General features: G+C 47.8%; 6 protein-coding genes across 6 annotated transcripts; 3 read left to right on the top strand and 3 right to left on the bottom strand.

Moving 5' to 3' along the window:
- Positions 1–230: 230 nt before the first annotated feature.
- ABOM_000496 (uncharacterized protein) lies at positions 231–2991 on the top strand (the record flags this gene model as incomplete). The annotated part of the gene is made up of 3 exons (XM_022527626.1): positions 231–1640; positions 1709–2200; positions 2254–2991. Coding segments are annotated over 3 exons (2640 nt in total), but the record flags the coding sequence as incomplete, so codon positions are not given.
- A 375-nt stretch (positions 2992–3366) lies between these two features.
- On the bottom strand, positions 3367–4403 carry ABOM_000495 (uncharacterized protein; the record flags this gene model as incomplete). The annotated part of the gene is made up of 2 exons (XM_022527625.1): positions 3367–3945; positions 3996–4403. 2 exons carry the CDS (start codon positions 4401–4403, stop codon positions 3367–3369), a joined length of 987 nt encoding a protein of 328 aa, XP_022394438.1.
- Positions 4404–5917: 1514 nt separating this feature from the next.
- Positions 5918–7316, top strand: ABOM_000494 (uncharacterized protein; the record flags this gene model as incomplete). The annotated part of the gene is made up of 3 exons (XM_022527624.1): positions 5918–6214; positions 6274–6857; positions 6908–7316. 3 exons carry the CDS (start codon positions 5918–5920, stop codon positions 7314–7316), a joined length of 1290 nt encoding a protein of 429 aa, XP_022394437.1.
- Positions 7317–7832: 516 nt separating this feature from the next.
- ABOM_000493 (zinc-binding alcohol dehydrogenase family protein) lies at positions 7833–9564 on the bottom strand (the record flags this gene model as incomplete). Its single annotated transcript, XM_022527623.1, has 2 exons — positions 7833–8807; positions 8953–9564. 2 exons carry the CDS (start codon positions 9562–9564, stop codon positions 7833–7835), a joined length of 1587 nt encoding a protein of 528 aa, XP_022394436.1.
- A 2186-nt stretch (positions 9565–11750) lies between these two features.
- ABOM_000492 (glycoside hydrolase family 16 protein) lies at positions 11751–12897 on the bottom strand (the record flags this gene model as incomplete). The annotated part of the gene is made up of 3 exons (XM_022527622.1): positions 11751–12395; positions 12449–12729; positions 12798–12897. 3 exons carry the CDS (start codon positions 12895–12897, stop codon positions 11751–11753), a joined length of 1026 nt encoding a protein of 341 aa, XP_022394435.1.
- Positions 12898–14866: 1969 nt separating this feature from the next.
- On the top strand, positions 14867–16446 carry ABOM_000491 (glycoside hydrolase family 76 protein; the record flags this gene model as incomplete). Its single annotated transcript, XM_022527621.1, has 4 exons — positions 14867–14969; positions 15038–15282; positions 15339–15788; positions 15868–16446. 4 exons carry the CDS (start codon positions 14867–14869, stop codon positions 16444–16446), a joined length of 1377 nt encoding a protein of 458 aa, XP_022394434.1.
- Positions 16447–17939: the final 1493 nt, after the last annotated feature.

The raw sequence follows: 17939 nt of genomic DNA, 5'->3' as shown, positions 1-17939 counted from the left end.
GAGATAATATCTAGGGCATGGTTCGATCCTTTCCCGATTGGGCAGGATTGAGACCTACGTCGGAAAGGGGATAGTGGCTGGGCGCTTCATACTTGACTTAATTAGCACGAGACCCCCGCAAGTCGGACAATCACTACTACCTGCAATGATCGCGTTCCACTCGGTTATCATGTATACATCTGGTTTCTTCTCTACATGACAAACCATCGCTCGTGACACGATTCACGAGGATGCGCTTACTCCGCACCAACTGCATACCCCTGCAGCTGAAGGAATTTGGTGAGGACAAGATCAACAAGCGCGAGATCAAGTATGCAATCCTGTCGCACCGATGGGGGGACGCCGAAACAAGTTTCCAGGATCTAGTGCACCTGGCGCAAGACGGGACAAAGGCTACAAAGGGATACAAGAAAATCCAGCGCTTCCTCGAACGGGCAGCTGAAGATGGGTACGACTACGCTTGGATCGACACTTGCTGCATCAACAAGGAAAGCAGCGCCGAGCTATCCGAAGCCATCAACTCCATGTTCCGATGGTACCAATTGGCGGGTACATGCTATGCATACCTTCAGGACGTGCATCCCAGCAAGAATCCAGCGAATATCAACACTCAGCTTCAGAGAAGTGAATGGTTCAAACGGGGCTGGACGTTGCAGGAACTGATCGCTCCGCCGAATTTGGTTTTTCTTTCTAGAGACTGGACTGATATAGGAAATAAGAATGATCTGAGCCAACTGATATCCAAGGTTACGCTGATAGACGAGAGCGTTCTGCGAGGGAAGACCCGTCTTGGCGATTGTAGCGTCGCAAAGAGGATGTCGTGGGCTTCGTCCAGGGTAACAACCAGAACTGAAGATACTGCGTATTGTCTCATGGGTATCTTTCATGTGAATATGCCCTTGCTCTACGGAGAAGGCAGGAAGGCTTTTATCAGACTGCAGGAGGAGATCATGAAAGGATCCGATGATCAAAGTCTTTTTGCCTGGGATGCTTCTGACCTTCAAGGCTTCAACGCCACCGGTTTGTTAGCACTAACACCGGCCTTTTTCAAGAACTCCAGGAATATCGTCCCGTTCCGATCTCTGAAGAATAGCTCCCCCTACTCAGTGACTAACAAGGGAATCCGACTGCAGTTACCCCTTGTTACTATTAGAGGTGGTGGAGGGAAAAGCTTTGGACGTGAAATCGTCAAGCAAAGAAAAGCGCTCCTTTTAGAATGCCAGGAGGTGTCGGCGGATCACCGTGCTAAGCCAGTAGCTGTAATGCTGGGCCAACTAGCTGGGAGTGACTCGCAGTTCATTCGCATCAATCGTAGCCTACACAGACACCTGGCATGGGCTCACCTCCGGTTCGTTGAGCCTTCCGAGATATATGCAAGGAAGATCTACTCGGGCTTCGAGGAGGCTGTTATAGAACCTGCGAGAAAATTCACAGACCCAGACGCGAGCCTCAGCAAACCCCAGCGCAACATGATTTTATTTTTTGATGATGGATATTATAATGGCTTTCGCAAGGGTAATGGATCTGCGATTCAGGCCATACACGACCTTGTCAGCGATGCCGGCAATTCGCAGGTTTGCTACTACGATCAATCCACCGCGGATGATAATATTAAAAAGCGTGTAATGCGCGCGCACAAGGTATACCCCCTCTCTGATCCTGAAGATGCTTGTGTGCCACGAATGCTGAAGATAGAACTGGTGAACAGTGGTGTGTGGACAACTATGACCGCAGGAGTAAATGGTACATATTTGGCTTTTCAAGCGGTGGTTTCGTAGCACAGATGCTGGCTCAGATTCTGGAATTCACAGGAATGTGTACACCACACATTCATGTCAAACATGACATATGGGGTTCTTACGAAGCCTGGTATCGTGCGGTGTCGCGCGGTCATCCCGATTCAGCGAGAGGTGACTTTTCTGAATTGACTTCAATTCGAGGCTGGACCCGCGAATGCACAGCTACCTTCTTGGGTCTGTTTGATTCGGTCAACATAACACCTGGTTGTAACTTGGCAAGGGGGACTAGTGGTCGTCGGAAAGAGGAAAATTTGCCATCTGTTGTTACACATCCTGGTCTTGTCGTCCGCCACGCCGTGGCCATTGACGAACAAGACCCTTCATTACGCCCCAACTTGGGTTACGAAGCAGCCGAGTGTATGCATGACTTCCAAGAGCTCTGGTTTCCGGGTGGACACGCGGTAGGCATCCTACTGTTTCCCTTTGGCACCCGATGGGCTTCTAATTTGTGTAGGATATTGGCGGAGTCACTGACTCAGACACCGATGAGAAGTGGAAACTAGGTCATATTCCTCTAGTCTGGATGATTCGCGAGGCCAGTCGAGCTGGCCTGGGCATTGATCCATACAAACTACGGCAGTACTTTGATCTTGACGAGGTAAAGCAGGCACAACCTCCTTTGAGTGATGAAGACATGCTAGAAAGCATCTTTTCCAGCGACCAAATGAAGGACGGGCTATACCGCGCAGCCAAACTGGGTCATATACACGACTACTGGAAGTTCCGCGACTCATCGAGCCCGCGAGAAATCCTCACGACAAGTGTGCTAGAAAACATCCCTCCCTTCGACATAAGCATAAAGACCATTTCTGCAAGGACAGCTATCCTCAAGGAGCAATTCCCCGGGAACAGATTATGGCGCAGCACGTTAAATCGCTTTCGTGGTCCTGGCTTCTTCTCACAAGAGCCAAAGCCAAACCTAGACCTCAGTCAGGACTGGGTTAAGGAGTTTCTTTACTTCCAAATGCGGTACTCGTCTCCACAGAAGCCTATTCCCGACAGGCTGCGACGGGTCATTCCGAACGGCGCTGCATATCACATCTCTGTCGTCCATAGGATGTGCTCCAAGGATGGAACGTATCGGCCGGCCAACCCAATTGATGTCTTTGTTATAATAGATCACCCGTTTCTCCATGGGGGTTGGAGAATCAAACGGCAGGCAGACTTTATTGGAGAGTATCGTATACTTGGGGGGTCACATTATGATTGTTAAGAGCAACTTAAATCTCTTTTCAAGTATCCCGGGGGTTTCTACGTGGAATTGGCACTGGAGATAGGGTGTGTGTCGCCAATGGGCATTTAGAGAAGAGTGTAGATGGTATAGCGTCAATTTAGGGGAGCTGAGGTGAGTATATTGGTTGTGATAGGATGGCCATTGGACTATCTAGCTTGGCGACCATCTAGGTGACGGGAATAATGTGTATGTACTCTATTAGCGATACCATCTATGTATTATTCGTTTCATTGTCCGGCTATTATATACTGACGTTAAAGGCGCTCAATAAAGAAAACATCGCCAAGCTCCACAACAACCGGAACAAATCTGTCTATGGCACGGGCACAAGTATTATAAGCCCTGCTTCACAGGTGCAGTGAATGGACATGATGCTGCACGTCCCTGATGCTGCCGGGCAAACCACGCAGGGAAAGCCTCATCTACCTTTGTATTCTCCTCTTTGACCTTCCTGTTCTGATCTGCTGACCGCATCCGCAGAGATTCTTGATAGCTAATCTTTGGATCAGGAAAGAATGTTTCCATGATCCATATGAATGTTCCAATCACGAAGAGAGTCATACAGGCCAAGACCGGGTTCACTTCTTTGATCCGGTGTGCCTTTAGCGTCTGAGGAAGACTAAGAGAAATGGGCAAAGCACGGCCCAGGGGCCGGAGTAGAGGGGGAAAATACCGAAATGCAAATTGATCGAACAATGCCTCCGCAATCATGTGGCCCTTATCGGTGACTACCATATGATGATCCTCGACATCCTCACAGAAGCTATACATCCCATCCCAATCCTCCGGGAAGCCGGAAAACTCCGAAAGGGGTTTCCAATCCTGCCCAGGTACCTCGACTAAGAACAGACGAGACATCTCTTTCCAGAACAGATGGGCTGCTATCTTCTGCTTTTCTGTAATCCCAGACAGCTGCAGCTTTGTTCGTAATCGGTCTGCTGAGATAGCGAGAAGCAAAGGACATAGATATAATCGTCCGTATGTGAGAAGTGACCCGGGTAGCTCTTGGCATAGCTTCTGTGGAGCTTGTTAATGGTGTCAATGGATTTCCTTGTTTCGGGGTGATGCGGTCCATAGTACCACCAGGTGCAAAAATGGTATTGCGTCTCGCTGGCTCGATCCGTCGCTTGAGTGAGCACTTTTCCGCTACCGTTACGCCACATCACATCTGAGACCCATTCTGTGGCAACGAAGTTGGCGAATGTATATGCGTAAAGGAGATTCTGCACGAAGTCGCCCCCGCTTGTGTATTCAATGGATAGTCTCCAGATCTTGACATAATCTTTGTAGGGATCTGAGGATTCGATTTCGCGTTTGAGCCATTTGTAGGGCTTATTCGTAGCCTTGAATTCAGGTGCTGTATCTGTCATGACTGTAGTGGATCGAGTGTCCAGGCTGCTGAAAGGGAGCTTCCACTCAACAAAGAACATCAGATATGGCGAATAATGGCATGAGGTACCGAAGAGCTTTTTGTATGCTACCTCAGGCTCTCTTCTGGTATAGACTGCAATTATACTCCCAGTATTCTGCGGCAAAGTAAGTCACGGCCAAGGGCCGTTCATCCCGAGTGTCTACAGGCAGTATCCGCACAATCCAGCAAAAGAACGACAAAACAGCCAAAGGACCATCATTATCACCTCCCTTTCCTGGCCATCACCAGTTTCTTCCAGGCCTTCCCGCTGACTACAACCTCGACCGGCAGGATCGTAAAGTTGACGCGGATAGTTTAGGTTAACAGCCCAGGCAAAATCATCATGGCTACGCCATTCCCGAAGATGACCGCGAAAAGGCCGATGAGCCCTGTGATTCTCCCCGGCCTATCGCGAGGTACACGGAACATATTCTGTTGTTAACCAGCATTCTTGGGGTACTCGGGGGCAAGCCGCTGTGTTGGTTTGGCTCTGTGTTTAAGGTTTTGGGTGGTTTCCGGGTGCTTGGAACTTGGTAGCTTTACCGGATTTTTCAGGGTCAAGTCGCTTGGATGACAACCATACACAATCTTTAGGGAGGATTGTTATCCTGTGGGGTGGCAAACTTATTAGTGTCACTCCCAGAAATCATACAGTAAAGCAGGTTAGAGAACTGGTAATGTCAAGCACTATACCCTATACTCTTCGCCATGACTTTGAACGGGGATACTCGAGGGTAACGTTGGGTAGGTTGCAGGGCTTTATGTTTCAGCCCAGATATAGAATGAAATCCCTGGAGTTACGAGGATGCTGTCTGCATATGTCTCAAAGGCCCCTTGTGCCTTCGGCCATATGGCTAAGGGGCAAGGATCTGTAAGAACTATAATTAGTGAAACCCAAGTCATGCACAGATCCTCACCGCATATTTGGGATAAAAGATTTTATTTCCATGCGTTGGCACATTCAATGGGGGATATTGAACAGCGTCAGCTAAGGGGAGTTCCTATTGCTTTCACTTACCCCTTCGGATTCATGAGGTGGTGCGTTTATTTTCCCCGGAGAGACCCTTAGCGTTATACCCAGATCTGCAGGGATGCCAAAGGTGTATGGAAGCTAGCCTATACTAAATGATAGCTAGATGTATCAGTATTTTCCCATCGCTGACATCTTGCCGGACTGAGAATTCAGATTATGATATCAACCGCACTTGAAGGCAGGCTTATAACATGTTTTGTTCTCCTTCCCTTTAAGGATATGGCTTGGGGAAAGCGTGAAGTGTGATGTCATTTTCAACTCTATTACCCTAAGAAGGAATGCATGGCAAGAAAGCTCATCGTCTGCTGTAAGCCATCATATTGTATCAGAAGGATAGTAACATAGATGAGGTTTCTGTTTGTATAATTCCTGGTAGAGTGGCGATGTGGTTAGGTGGCGCTAGGTAGAAAGTGAATAGTATAAGAAACAAGGCTTCAGACATGCCTTCGCAGCCTTCGATTGACATCTTGTCTGTGTTTGATATTGTCAGGATTAAGATGTATAAGTTAAACACATCCGAAGCGCTCCTCGCCGCCGCTGCGTTGATAGGGGCTTATGTCCTGGCTGTGCAATATTTCCGTTTCCAAAGATGTGATCGAATTGAGTCGAAGTTCAGACGGACCGGTCGTCCTCTGTCCAGCATGACTGTCAAGGAGGCCCATGATATTATACGTCAGTTGCGAGAGCTTGAGTTTCCGTTTGCTCTGCGTAGCTCGACAAGGATGACAACACTTAAGGTGCGTGCTGTACACAGCCATAGCTTCAGACCAAGCACTGAAGGATTGATCTCTTCTAGACTGCCTCGGTTCCTACTGTGGCTGATCTCTTCGTCGCTACCGGCCAGCGAAGCGAGAAGAGTAATACAAAACGCGGAGCTGATACGGAGGTGATAATGAATGAGATCCATGATCGCGAGGCTGGCTCCGACGCTCATGTAATGGCCTTCGCCCGCATGAATTACATACATTCTAGGTACAGAAAGGCCGGCAAGATCCTTGATGAAGATATGCTGCATACTCTTGGCTCTGCGGTGGTTGATGTATTCCGTTCAATAGAGAAATATGAATGGCGGCAGCTGTCAGATGTCGAGAAGTGTGCGGTTGGTGTGTTTTACAGATGTATGGGGGAGGCGATGGAAATTCCATTCCACCTACTCCCGTCCGGTAAAGCTGGCTTCGCCGACGGAATCCATTTTGCGCAGGAGCTGTGCGACTTCACGGTGGAATACGAAAATACTGCCGTCAAACCAACACAGTCCACATTGTTCATTAGCAGGCGCTTAATGAGCCTAGAGACGGCCAATTATCCTTCGATACTCCGGCCTGTTGTTGAGCGTATCATTGCCACAAGACTAGATGAACACATCCGAGTGAGCATGGGGTAAGGCACCAAATTCCTCGCGAATTCTTGGTTACTGACAGAAGGTTTAGGTATCGCGAACCGGGAATCACTCTTTCTTCCTTAGTTACTAGTTCGGTGGCAATGCGCAAGTTCATATTGCGCTACCTCAGCCTACCCCGGCCAGATTTCATGGCCGTCAAGGTTCTGGATGCAACTCCAGATCCATACACTGGGCGCTACGCTGTCAAAGAATGGTTAGACAATCCATGGTATGTAAAGCCGACATTTCTAAACCGATGGGGTCCTAAATCCTGGTCGGTACGGCTCTTTGGAACCGGAAATGTACCCACCAAGAATGGCCCTTTCCGCGACGAAGGTTATGACATTAAAGCAATCGGCCCTCAGATCATGGAGAACAAAGGCCAAGCTGAAGTCGAAGCGATCTTTGAGGATTTTAAAAGGAGAGAGACCCCGGCTAGTTGTCCGTTCCATGCATAAATACATGGTGTCTCATATGAATTGGCTGCTTGACAATGCTCTGCAGCTAACAGAAGGAGGGATTGCTGTTCTATGTTTCAGGATGAGTTGTCTTGGTCGAGAATACTTGTCTTGCCAGGAAACAATAGATGATACTTGACCCGATCCCTGTTCTAGCCTTCTGGTTATCGAAAAACTGTCCTAAGTTTGATATTTTGGAAATAATAGCGTTATATACGTGTTGTGAAGCAAATGATCTAGGTTTCCATGCGTTCTTTGCATCATCAAAGAGAGTCATAAATGACGATTAAGCAGTCCAATGTGACTTTTGGCTTCTCACTTGACGCACCTGTGGTTCTCTCCGGGGCAAGCGAAGCTGGAGAGACCCGCATACAGCTTTGGTCGACAACCAAATAGGATCGAAAACATCGAATGCCAGAATGGCTCCGTAATTAAGTAGATTATACGGTACGCTGGAAATATGTCCAGAGAATGATATTGTACATATCGCGAGTGAAGCGACAAGGCCCTATCCACTTACCAAAGCACCACGACTTTGCCTTCCGAACGATTCTCTTCCATGCTTCGATGTGCTTCAACTATCTGGTTAGAGAAGTAAATTCGTATGTTCGGCAGTCTCAAGTGGCCAGTCTCGACCTCATGGCAGAGCACGTCCAGTGGGAAGTTCTTGAAGTCTTCCGTGGTGCTCTTATATGTTGTAAAGGATACAGTAGAAGGAACAGCATCCATTGGATTGAAGTCCGGAATTGTTGAGTCGCCGCCTACCGTTCCGGCCAAACAAACAATTCCGTATGGTCTTACACATTGTAAGGAATCAGCTATAGTTTTTGTGCCAATGAGATCTAGGACTTTTGTGAACTCCAGTCCCTGTGACTTGATCTGTTGTGATAAAGACCCATCATCAATCAGAATCTTATTAGCCCCCGCACCTTCAAGAAGTTCCTTCCGGGCTTCCTGACGGGTGGTAGAGGCTATGAAAGAGCAATGCCTCTTAGCGATACATGCTGCTGCAAGACCAACGGCTGTTGTGCCACCACGGATTAGGAGGCGATCATCCGGATGAAGACGCAGAGCGCGAAACAGGGCATTCCACGCGGTCGGGATCATTTCTGAAAAGACGGCAAGGTGTTCCCAAGAAAGCTTACATAGTGGGTGGACTCTTCGAACGTGAGTGACTGGGACACGAGTGTACTGTGCATAGCTGCCCGGATATTCTGGAAGCAAGTCCCTTATCATAGCAACGACTCTCGTTCCAGGCGCCAGCGCACCCTCACCCGCTATCACAATGCCAACAGCCTCCCGACCCATTATTTGCGGAAACTTGGCATCGGCTGAATGGCCTTGCCGGGCGAGGATTTCAGAGCGACTAAGACCAAATGCTTTGACTTCAATTAGGATTTCCCCGTTTTTTGGAGGAGGCCTGGGATAACTCTCGAGATGTAGCACCTCAGGAGGCCCTGGTTCATTGGCCACGATTGCTTCCATAACGGACTGATAAGGTGAATCATTTAGTCGCCAGGACCAAGCCAAATACAGTACTCAATAGTAGGGCAAAACAAACGAGGGAAGGAGTGTCGGTCGGACAGCAATGTCGCCCAGAGAAAGGGTATTTCATTCTATTGAAGAATAAACCTACATTTTTAGGGTAATGTTTCTGCCACGCAGGCCGTCCTTCTTTCCGGCTAACCCAGACATTACCAGCGTTCCAAGCATCCTTAGAAGTTATACGACCGCCAATACCGCTCTTCTTCAGTTCTCGCGCGACCAAACTAGGTCTACTGCCCTTTGCGACCGCCTGCGCCGCAAGCTCCCGGGCAGCGGTGGTGAGTTTATAGTCGAGTGCAGAGATATCATGATTGTGCGGCTCCTTGCCTCGGGTAATAGTCATATAATAGCCATCACTGACAATCCTGATCCGACATGGACAGCCAATTGGTTCGCGGACTGTCCGTTTTCGTTTACGCTGTTCATCCGACACGCTCGGCTCGTAGGCTTTAGTACGCCATAGTCGACACCAATAGTATGTGGTTGTTTTCTTTTGTCCGTGCCGGGCCTGGTTCCGGACGTATATGTTGTCTAAATATTTCCACGCATTGTTAAATTCGGTCACGGAAACCGTGATCGGGGACTCTAGTGCGAAGATCTCCGTGCGAAGCTGTAGGATATTGGGAGGAATGTCTAATTGCGGCGTGGGCTCATTGGAGGACTCCGGGACCGGGGAAGGAGAGTTCTCCGCCGAGGATGACATTGTGTCTGTGAAATAGGAGGCGGATATGCTAGTGAAGGAACGTGGATGCTTGGTTGCGATGATCGCAATCAGGTGGATACGGATCATTACATTCTTCCGACCCCGACCGCATGTGTTCCGCTGACTCAGCAAATGGGGCGAACAACTTTGAAGTTGTCTTCAATATGGAAACTTCGATATAAAGAATATCTCTAAACGAGGCAACAATTTGATTTCCTGTTGATCCTCAAAAGATAGACAGTCATGTGAATCACTTAAATGGGAATTGCCAATGACTGTCAATTTAAACGAGAGTTCCATCTTTGCTGTATCTTATAGGTAGGTCTCTCTATATATATAGTCCATGCTGAACTGAAGCTACATCATGTACTAAGAAGCATTAATCAAAGATTTAACAAGTAGGTAGAGGCTGACCACCCAATAGAATACTAGATGAAATTGGGCCGTGGTATAGCTCAATGATCGCTCAATGATAGAGTTGGCGTAATAATAGAAATACTACCGGCAAACAAGACTTGCAGCATTTCTTTGGACGGCTAGCGAACACAGGTGTTGAACATATCATCAAGGTAATAGTAGTAGAGAAGAAAGACAACCCACACTGCGATGAGAGCATCTTTAAATCACTTGAAGGGTTTAATGTGGAAATACTGGACTGGGGTAAGGTAGATCTTGACCCTTTAGTCATAAAAAAAGCAAGCCGGAATTGGACCAGGTTTGAGGAACTGCATCTCCGATGGAGTGGAAGCAATACCATCCTTCGAGCATGGAGCGAGCCTGATGGTCTGGCCCAGGTGAAAAGTCTCAAGACTATTCATATTCATGAAACAGAGGTCAGCGTTTCCATACCCTCCAAGTATCATCTAAGACAATTTATTTAAAAGAGTGCCAAACAGATGCCACTCGATTCAAAAACATATAGCGTGGAGAGAGTAAAAAATTTTAAAGATCGCCTAAATGATAGCCGAAGCAGACTGGGAATGCAACAAGATATCCAAATCGAATTTCTTTCCCTCAGCCAGGCGAAAGCCAAGTCTGAAGGTTATGCAGATTCCAAGTCCCCTGCATCCGTCAAATCCACACCGACCGAGAAGATCGATGAACACCAGTGGCTTAGCATAATGTATGCCTTCGTAAGCCGTATCAGAATGCTCAAGCCTGAATCCCCTCCTGGCTACGTTGGCAACTTTATTGGAGACCCTAAGTTCAACCAAATAAGACGGGTTCATCAGTTGCGACTGCTCTGGCAGCAGGCCTGGCTGTGCTCATTATACACTGCGTCAGGCTTGGTGCCATGCACAATACACACAGGGGGATTAAGAGCGGAGTCAACTGCAATACTCTAGAATTGATAAAGACTTTTGATGTGATGAAGTTTGCTTTCGATCATATCAAAGGGCTAGTGAATAATAACACTGAGAGCAGACTGGAGGTTGAGGCCTTTTTTCAAAACCCAGAAAAGAGGCTCGGAGCCTTGGAAGAACAACAAGGTGTTGACAGTGAGAGTTGGGATATTATTGAACAACTAGCGAGGGACTTATTGCCTTCAATTGTGGTGAGGGATGCCAGCAAAAACCACAGATGATTGATTTGCTAGGCTATGCGTGTAACGGCGTTGTCATTGTCTATCTACCATCATCTGTTTTCAATGTTACTTTTACCTTGCAGCTTTATATTTTAACAAGGCTGGCTGCTACCGGCTTAATCAGTTGTCCGGATCCATTACCAAGCAGTGTCACACTCTTGGTGGCTTCGGCGAGGCCCCGTTAGGGTGGTCAAGTCGAAGGAAAGAACAATTCTCGCGGAGAAAAAGCTATGCTCCATTGCCACTTCCATGACGTGGAAACCCTCAAGTCCTTCTGGGGTACTTTCACCCTGCGATTGACGTAAATTATGTTGCCCAATATGTTACTTCCTTTCAATCAGCTGTTCCGACATATGATAGATCTGATGGAGCCATGTTTCTTTTACAGCAGCAATTATGCTACTATCTAGTATCGCCCTTAAGGTCTGTCGGGGTCAGAGTGATATCTGTCATTCGACTAGATTGTACGAGGTGTATTCCTCTCAGTGAGAATACAAGGCTAAGGAGCGACGAATTGAAAAAAATAAGCAAAGGACAGTAAAGAAGTTGGCTATCTAATGATAAGACCGAGACACAACAAAGGGCCCCTATTATACATCGCTTAAATACGGAGCATCCCAGCAGCCATGGTAACAAGCGCCACCACAAATACAGCGCCGAGGTAGGGGCTTGACAGCGTGGAAGCACCACTGAAGGCAGTGCTGGATGCAGCACTTGCACTGGAGGACGAGGACGAGCTATTGCTGGATGACTTGGTGTTTGTATGGAACAGAGACGTCGTGGATGTGGTCGAGTTTGAAGCAGTCGACACGTTCGAAGCTTTGATGCTGGTGTAGGAGCCAGTCTTATCGGTGTAGGTATAAGACTTGGCAGGGTTGTAGTTGATAACCTTGATCGACTCCACATACATGGTGAAAGGACTGTCGTCATAGTCAGTCTCCCCACCGGCCCATTCAATGGTACCCTCCTCGTTGTCGGGGTCACCGCCAGCCCAGATACCGATCTTGATGCGGGAAGGGGTCTGAGGGAAGTTTTCGCCGTCAAGCGCATCGGCGTAGTTAAGGGTTCGGACAACGCTTCCGTCGACAAGCCATTCGATTTTGCTAGAAGTCCAGTTGATCGCGTATGTGTGGAATGTCTCTTCAGGCGTAGAGACGGTCACTGTGGTGGCACGATCGTACGAAGTGGTGTTGCCCTTGCCGAAGTAGTTGGTTTGGATTTGATTATCAAAGGAGCTGACTTGTTCCTGTTGACATCATTAGCCCTCTCATTGACAGAGTTCAATGATTAAAGACATACCCAGTCAATCTCGTCAAGATCGTCAGATTCTATCACTAGCGTGCTGACAATGCCAGTGCCATTGGCGGCCCTCATCTTCATTTCTACATAACCGAAGAATATGTAGAATTCGCTCTCGATGGTGGGAGCATCGCCCTGCTCGGAGATAGTAAACTCAGCACCCAGCGACGTGCTGCTCACTGTGCCGGCTGTGGTATTCCAGTACTTGAACGCTGACTCACCCGAGGTGAAGTCAGTATATAAGGTGGAGTTTACCAGGCCTGCATCTGCGGGACAGGTCTCTGTAGGATTCTCATTAGTACTTGCTGCAAACGTCTGCTAAGGAAAAGGGACCCGGTTAATGCCATACTTTTTAGAGGGTTGCAGCTAGAATAGGTTTGCGCAGTGCACAATTGTGCCACTAGTGCAACTGCTGTCGCAGACCACTTCAAGACCGATGGAAGAGTCATGTTACACTTTGTGCAGAGGGACGGGATTGAAAGTCACTGCGAGTGGATTGAAGATGGGATCAACTAATTCAGCTATGGGCGGTGCTAGATGACCAAGGACAAACTATATAAGAATGGGCATACGGGGAACGTTAGGCATATGGCTGGGAGATGGATAAGAATTTTGACAGATCGGAGATAAGAGTGAGACAAATCTTGGACCTTTGCAAGCGTCGTACCCATCAGTCGGAAGTGGCAACTTGACAAGACACCTGCTGTTCCTGGGTTCTTCCTAGGTCTGTTAGACTATAAACCATGGATATACAAAGCAACGACACTGGTCATTAGATGCATCGAGCCATATCATCTTGTCTCTGCTGTCCCGCTTCCAGCCACGCGATGCAAAGGACATCCTCAGCCGTCGCCATGGCATTGACACGGAAGTTTGTCGATTGGCCATGAACGGTGGGGAGAGAAAGGACAACCGCTCAAAGTATTGTTGTAGCCTATGAGGAGTGGATCCGGTTCAAAGCTTGGCTTTTGTGGTTGACAATGCAGATTGCGTGGTTGCCCGAAATGTGATATCGGAGCATACGTATGCCTCGCTTGAGTTTTCTCCCGCCCTCTGCCCTAACCAGACCACGCTGTTATACACATCAAGTCCACATCCATTGACAACAATCTTTTATTGGTGAATACTGATTTGCAAGGCTGTTTCGGAAGACCATTTGAAACATGCATTTTCTTCAAAAAAAGAAAGACAAAAAAATAATTTTCCATAGCCCGAACCTCCCGGCGTTCTCGGATCATTTACCTTGCTCCCCCACTTGGTTTACTTGTAGTATGGGAGGACTAGTATTTTTGGCAGCGCTAATGAAGCCCAGTCAGTGTGTGTCTACGCCAGCACTTTGAAGCGTCTATATTAGCGTGGTCCACTGGAAAAGGAAAATAAAAATGGTAGCTAGCAATTGGAAGAATGATCCAAAGTAAAACTTTTATTTAGAGAATACGATAGAATCAACAGATTCAAAAATAGCTGAGACTTGCCATCACATAAAGAGAAGGTATTTTAGGGCTTCGCCGTAGGGCTCATGAACCGGGAGAGCCTCACTGCAGTGCCTCCCCCTTTAACGATCCCGATTCAACCCTATACCGTACTCCGTACGCCCGAGAGCCATGACAATTAGCAGAAGTAAATATTCAGCGTCAGGGGCCCTGAATTGTTTTCCTTCAGGCGCTTCAGCTCTCTTGATTGATACATAGGCAGTAGGTCCTATAGTCTGCGCTTCTTCACGTACGTGTAATATGGTGTTTTGGCGGCGTTTTCCATTGTTTGTACTAGTAGAATCTCTTGAGGCAATTAAAGAAAAAAATAAAAATACAAAGAGGGAGAGAGCCCAAATAACGAGCACGGTTTTCATAGTGAAGAAGGAGCCCCCCAGCCATGGACTCGCTCGAGTTAATTCCCACCATACTCAAGGTCTATTGGATTTCAAGGACTGCGTGGTGTCAACAGGACGTCCCACAAATAAGACCGAACATTATCCTGAGGAGTCTACGTCAGACAATTCATAACGTGAATTGTTGCACAGTACATAAAACTGTGCCAAGAAGAACCGGTGATCCACCTTCTCGAAGGACGTATGAATGTCACTCCACTCATAGCCGCCAGCCAAATGCCGGGCAGTAGAAGAAGCCAAGGCGCTTCCACTAAAGCTTCAGATTGCTTAACTGCTGACGTAGACTACAGAAGCCCTCAAAACAGCAGAGTTATTGGTAGAAGGGGGGAACTCCACCATCTCATTTCCCTCCAGGCGACTAAATTTTCAACCTTGATGAAAAGAAGATGGTTTCCTTATACGATATTATCTCCAATCCTTGGACATTGCTTTTCAGAAAGCATTTGGCGTCGTGATTTGACACTCAAACCATAGATGATCAGCTCAGGATCCCTGCACCAAATAGTATATGGCAACGGAATTTAGACACGATGGTTCACGGAGTGAAATGGTTGAATGGAGGGGCGTTGATCTACTTGGGGATTCAGTTGCTGCGCACAGTGAAGGCTTTTTCTGTGGATGTCAGCTCTGAGCGTACGTTCATCCGCCTTTTTCTCCTATAACCATGAAGTTGTGCTCATTTGAGGCGGCTGCAATTACAGAATCCATCAAAGATGCGGCCAGCACAGCGGCATATGGAATGATGCACTACTATCACGGAAACGAGTCCGGTAATATTCCTGGAAAGCTACCCGACACCTGGTGGGAAGGCGGCGCCATGTTTATGACACTTATCGAGTACTGGCACTTCACGGGCGACACGACATACAATGACGAAGTGAGCGTGGGAATGCAATGGCAAGCAGGAGACGGAGACTATATGCCTTCGAACTGGAGTTCCTATCTCGTGAGAATAGTAGTCTGCGTTGGAGTATCTGTCTGCAAGGCCCTAATTATGAGCAGGGAAACGATGATCAAATGTTCTGGGGGCTGGCTGCGATTACGGCTGCTGAGCTGCAGTTCCCTGAAGTGAGTGATGGATACTCGTGGCTTTCTCTCGCCCAGGGAGTGTTCAACACACAGGTTAAACGGTGGGATACCTCATCATGCGGCGGAGGAATGCGTTGGCAGATTTACACTTACGAAGCCGGGTATCGTATGAAGAATTCCATCTCGAACGGTGGTCTATTTCAACTGGCTGCGCGCCTCGCTCGCTATACCAATAACCAGACGTACGCTGATTGGGCTGAAAAGATCTGGAGCTGGTCGGCCTCGACTCCTTTATTGAACACTAATACTTGGAATGTCGCCGATTCAACGGATGTAGATGATAATTGTACGTCACAAGGGAACACGCAGTGGACTTATAATTATGGCGCATTCATTGGCGGTGCCGCATACATGTATAACTATGTGAGTTCGATATCCTCCACCTTGCCTGGAAATCTTTGGGTTTAGTGTAGGCGTTTATTGACTGCGCATCATTACTTAGACGAACGGCAGCAGCACATGGCTTAATGCCGTGAATGGCCTACTCAATGCAACTATTGACGGATTCTTCCCGACCAAGTACGGCGGCAACATCATGTCCGACTACACGTGCGAAGCGACCGAGGTCTGTGACAACAACGAGATTATTTTCAAGGGGCTCCTTTCCATGTGGTTGGCCTTTACAGCTCTACTAGTACCATCGACATACAGCACCATCATTCCCAAACTTCAAGGTTCCGGTGTGGCGGCTGCGGAAACCTGCACTGGACATAACAACAACAGTTGCGGTGTCGTCTGGTATAACTCAACCTGGGACGGTTGGAATGGTCTGGAAGAGCAGATGAGCGTTACGAGTATCCTGGCAGCAAACATGGTCGGGCTGAATACATCAGGAGCGCCCGTCACATCAACAACCGGAGGAAACAGTACGAGTGATCCTACAGCTGGAGAGAGTGATGATGAAGGTAGCTCTTCTACCACAACAACAGTGACAACGGGTGATGTTGTCGGCGCGTCAATCGTTACTGTTATCCTCGTTGCCATACCTGTTGCCATGGTGGTGCTACTCATCTTTACATAGATTTCCCGGTTCAGAATATACGATAGCAGATATATACCCCATGAATCATATCATATAGCCCATCTTGTCTATTCATCGCTCTGCACTATCAGCCCACTCGGCCTCTAACCTAATGTCCAAGACCATGGCAACACACTCCTGATGCCGTGGGGTTTGCAATATAAGCTCATCATCCCACACATCAAACGAACAACTCCCATACAACCGTCGTGCAGCGTCATTATTTCGTTCCGCGATAGACACCACTAAGAGTCGGCTTGCCCCTGTCTCAGTAGCTTCCGTCCGTGCCTCACTCACAGCCCGTTCAATCAGCCGACGACCGTGCCCCTTTCGTCTTCCCGTCTCGAGGACAAACATACCACCAAGCATATACACCAAAGTCGCATTATGAGACTCCTTTTCAGACAGAACTCGCTCGTCTGGTGGAAGAAACACATCCCATGGTGCTTTTGACAGGATCTCGTTGTATTCAGGCAGCAACCTAGGTCCTACTATTGTGACCGTGCCCAACCATTCTTGACTCAAAAGAAGCGCCAAAGAATCCCCATTGTTGGCGTTTTGGCTATCATAAGCGATGAAGGAACGCGCTTGCGGGTTGGTCACTCGAGCTAGCCACTTCTCGTACGGAAACTCAACTTCGTCTTCGTACTTGGAGGAGAAGGCTTCTGGGCTCTCTTTCAGCCTTTTAAGCGGAGGGCTCGGTATCGCGCGATTATGGCTTCTAGGTCTGTCTGGTGGGCATATTCTTTGGGAATAGGTGCGACGTTGCTGTTTTGGGGTGTCGGGGACGGAGACATTATAAAGATGCCTTCTACTCGAGATAACGATGGTCTAAGTGGGCGAGAAGGTTATGAGATATGGTGTGGGAAGACCTTATCTATGTGATGTGCAATTGAGAGGATGAGTCAGTCATCTTGTCAAGGAACGGGTTACATTCAGGGTCTGACGCGGGAGGGGAAATACGAGGTTAGCTGTTCATCGTGCAATATTCGTCCAATAGATAACTAAAGGGGGTGCCCGAGTGTTGATTTAGCTATTCAGCTATTCAATAGCAGAGCAATTATAAATGATCATCCATATCTCCCGAATCTATTGATTTGACAGCGCTGAACTTAACCAGCACACGGCGTATTCTCAGGCATGACGATATGGGGTAGTGAATTTTTCTTAGCCTAACAATACGTAGTGAGTAAGTCTCTAAATAGCTGAGGGGCTTTTCGTTTACCAAGCTAGTACTAGATTCCGTTTACAAATAGCCCTAAAACGCATGACAAGCATGCGCTATTGCCATCATCTTCGACAATGAGTCACTCTATTCTAGTGCATAACTGAGGCCCGCTAATACTCTGAGTCGAAAAAGACATCCTCTTCGTAACCTCCATTACTCAGGAGTAACGTGCTAATTTCCATCTACTCACAGAACTTCGTGTCTGTCGGTATAGCATGATAAGCAAGGGGTAACGTATATAATAACAGGAGAGCTGAAAAGATCA

The sequence above is a fragment of the Aspergillus bombycis genome, assembly GCF_001792695.1.
Source record: "Aspergillus bombycis strain NRRL26010 chromosome Unknown contig00002, whole genome shotgun sequence".
In the NCBI taxonomy this organism is placed as follows: Eukaryota; Fungi; Ascomycota; class Eurotiomycetes; order Eurotiales; family Aspergillaceae; genus Aspergillus; species Aspergillus bombycis.
This window is presented reverse-complemented; position numbering and strand designations above follow the sequence as displayed.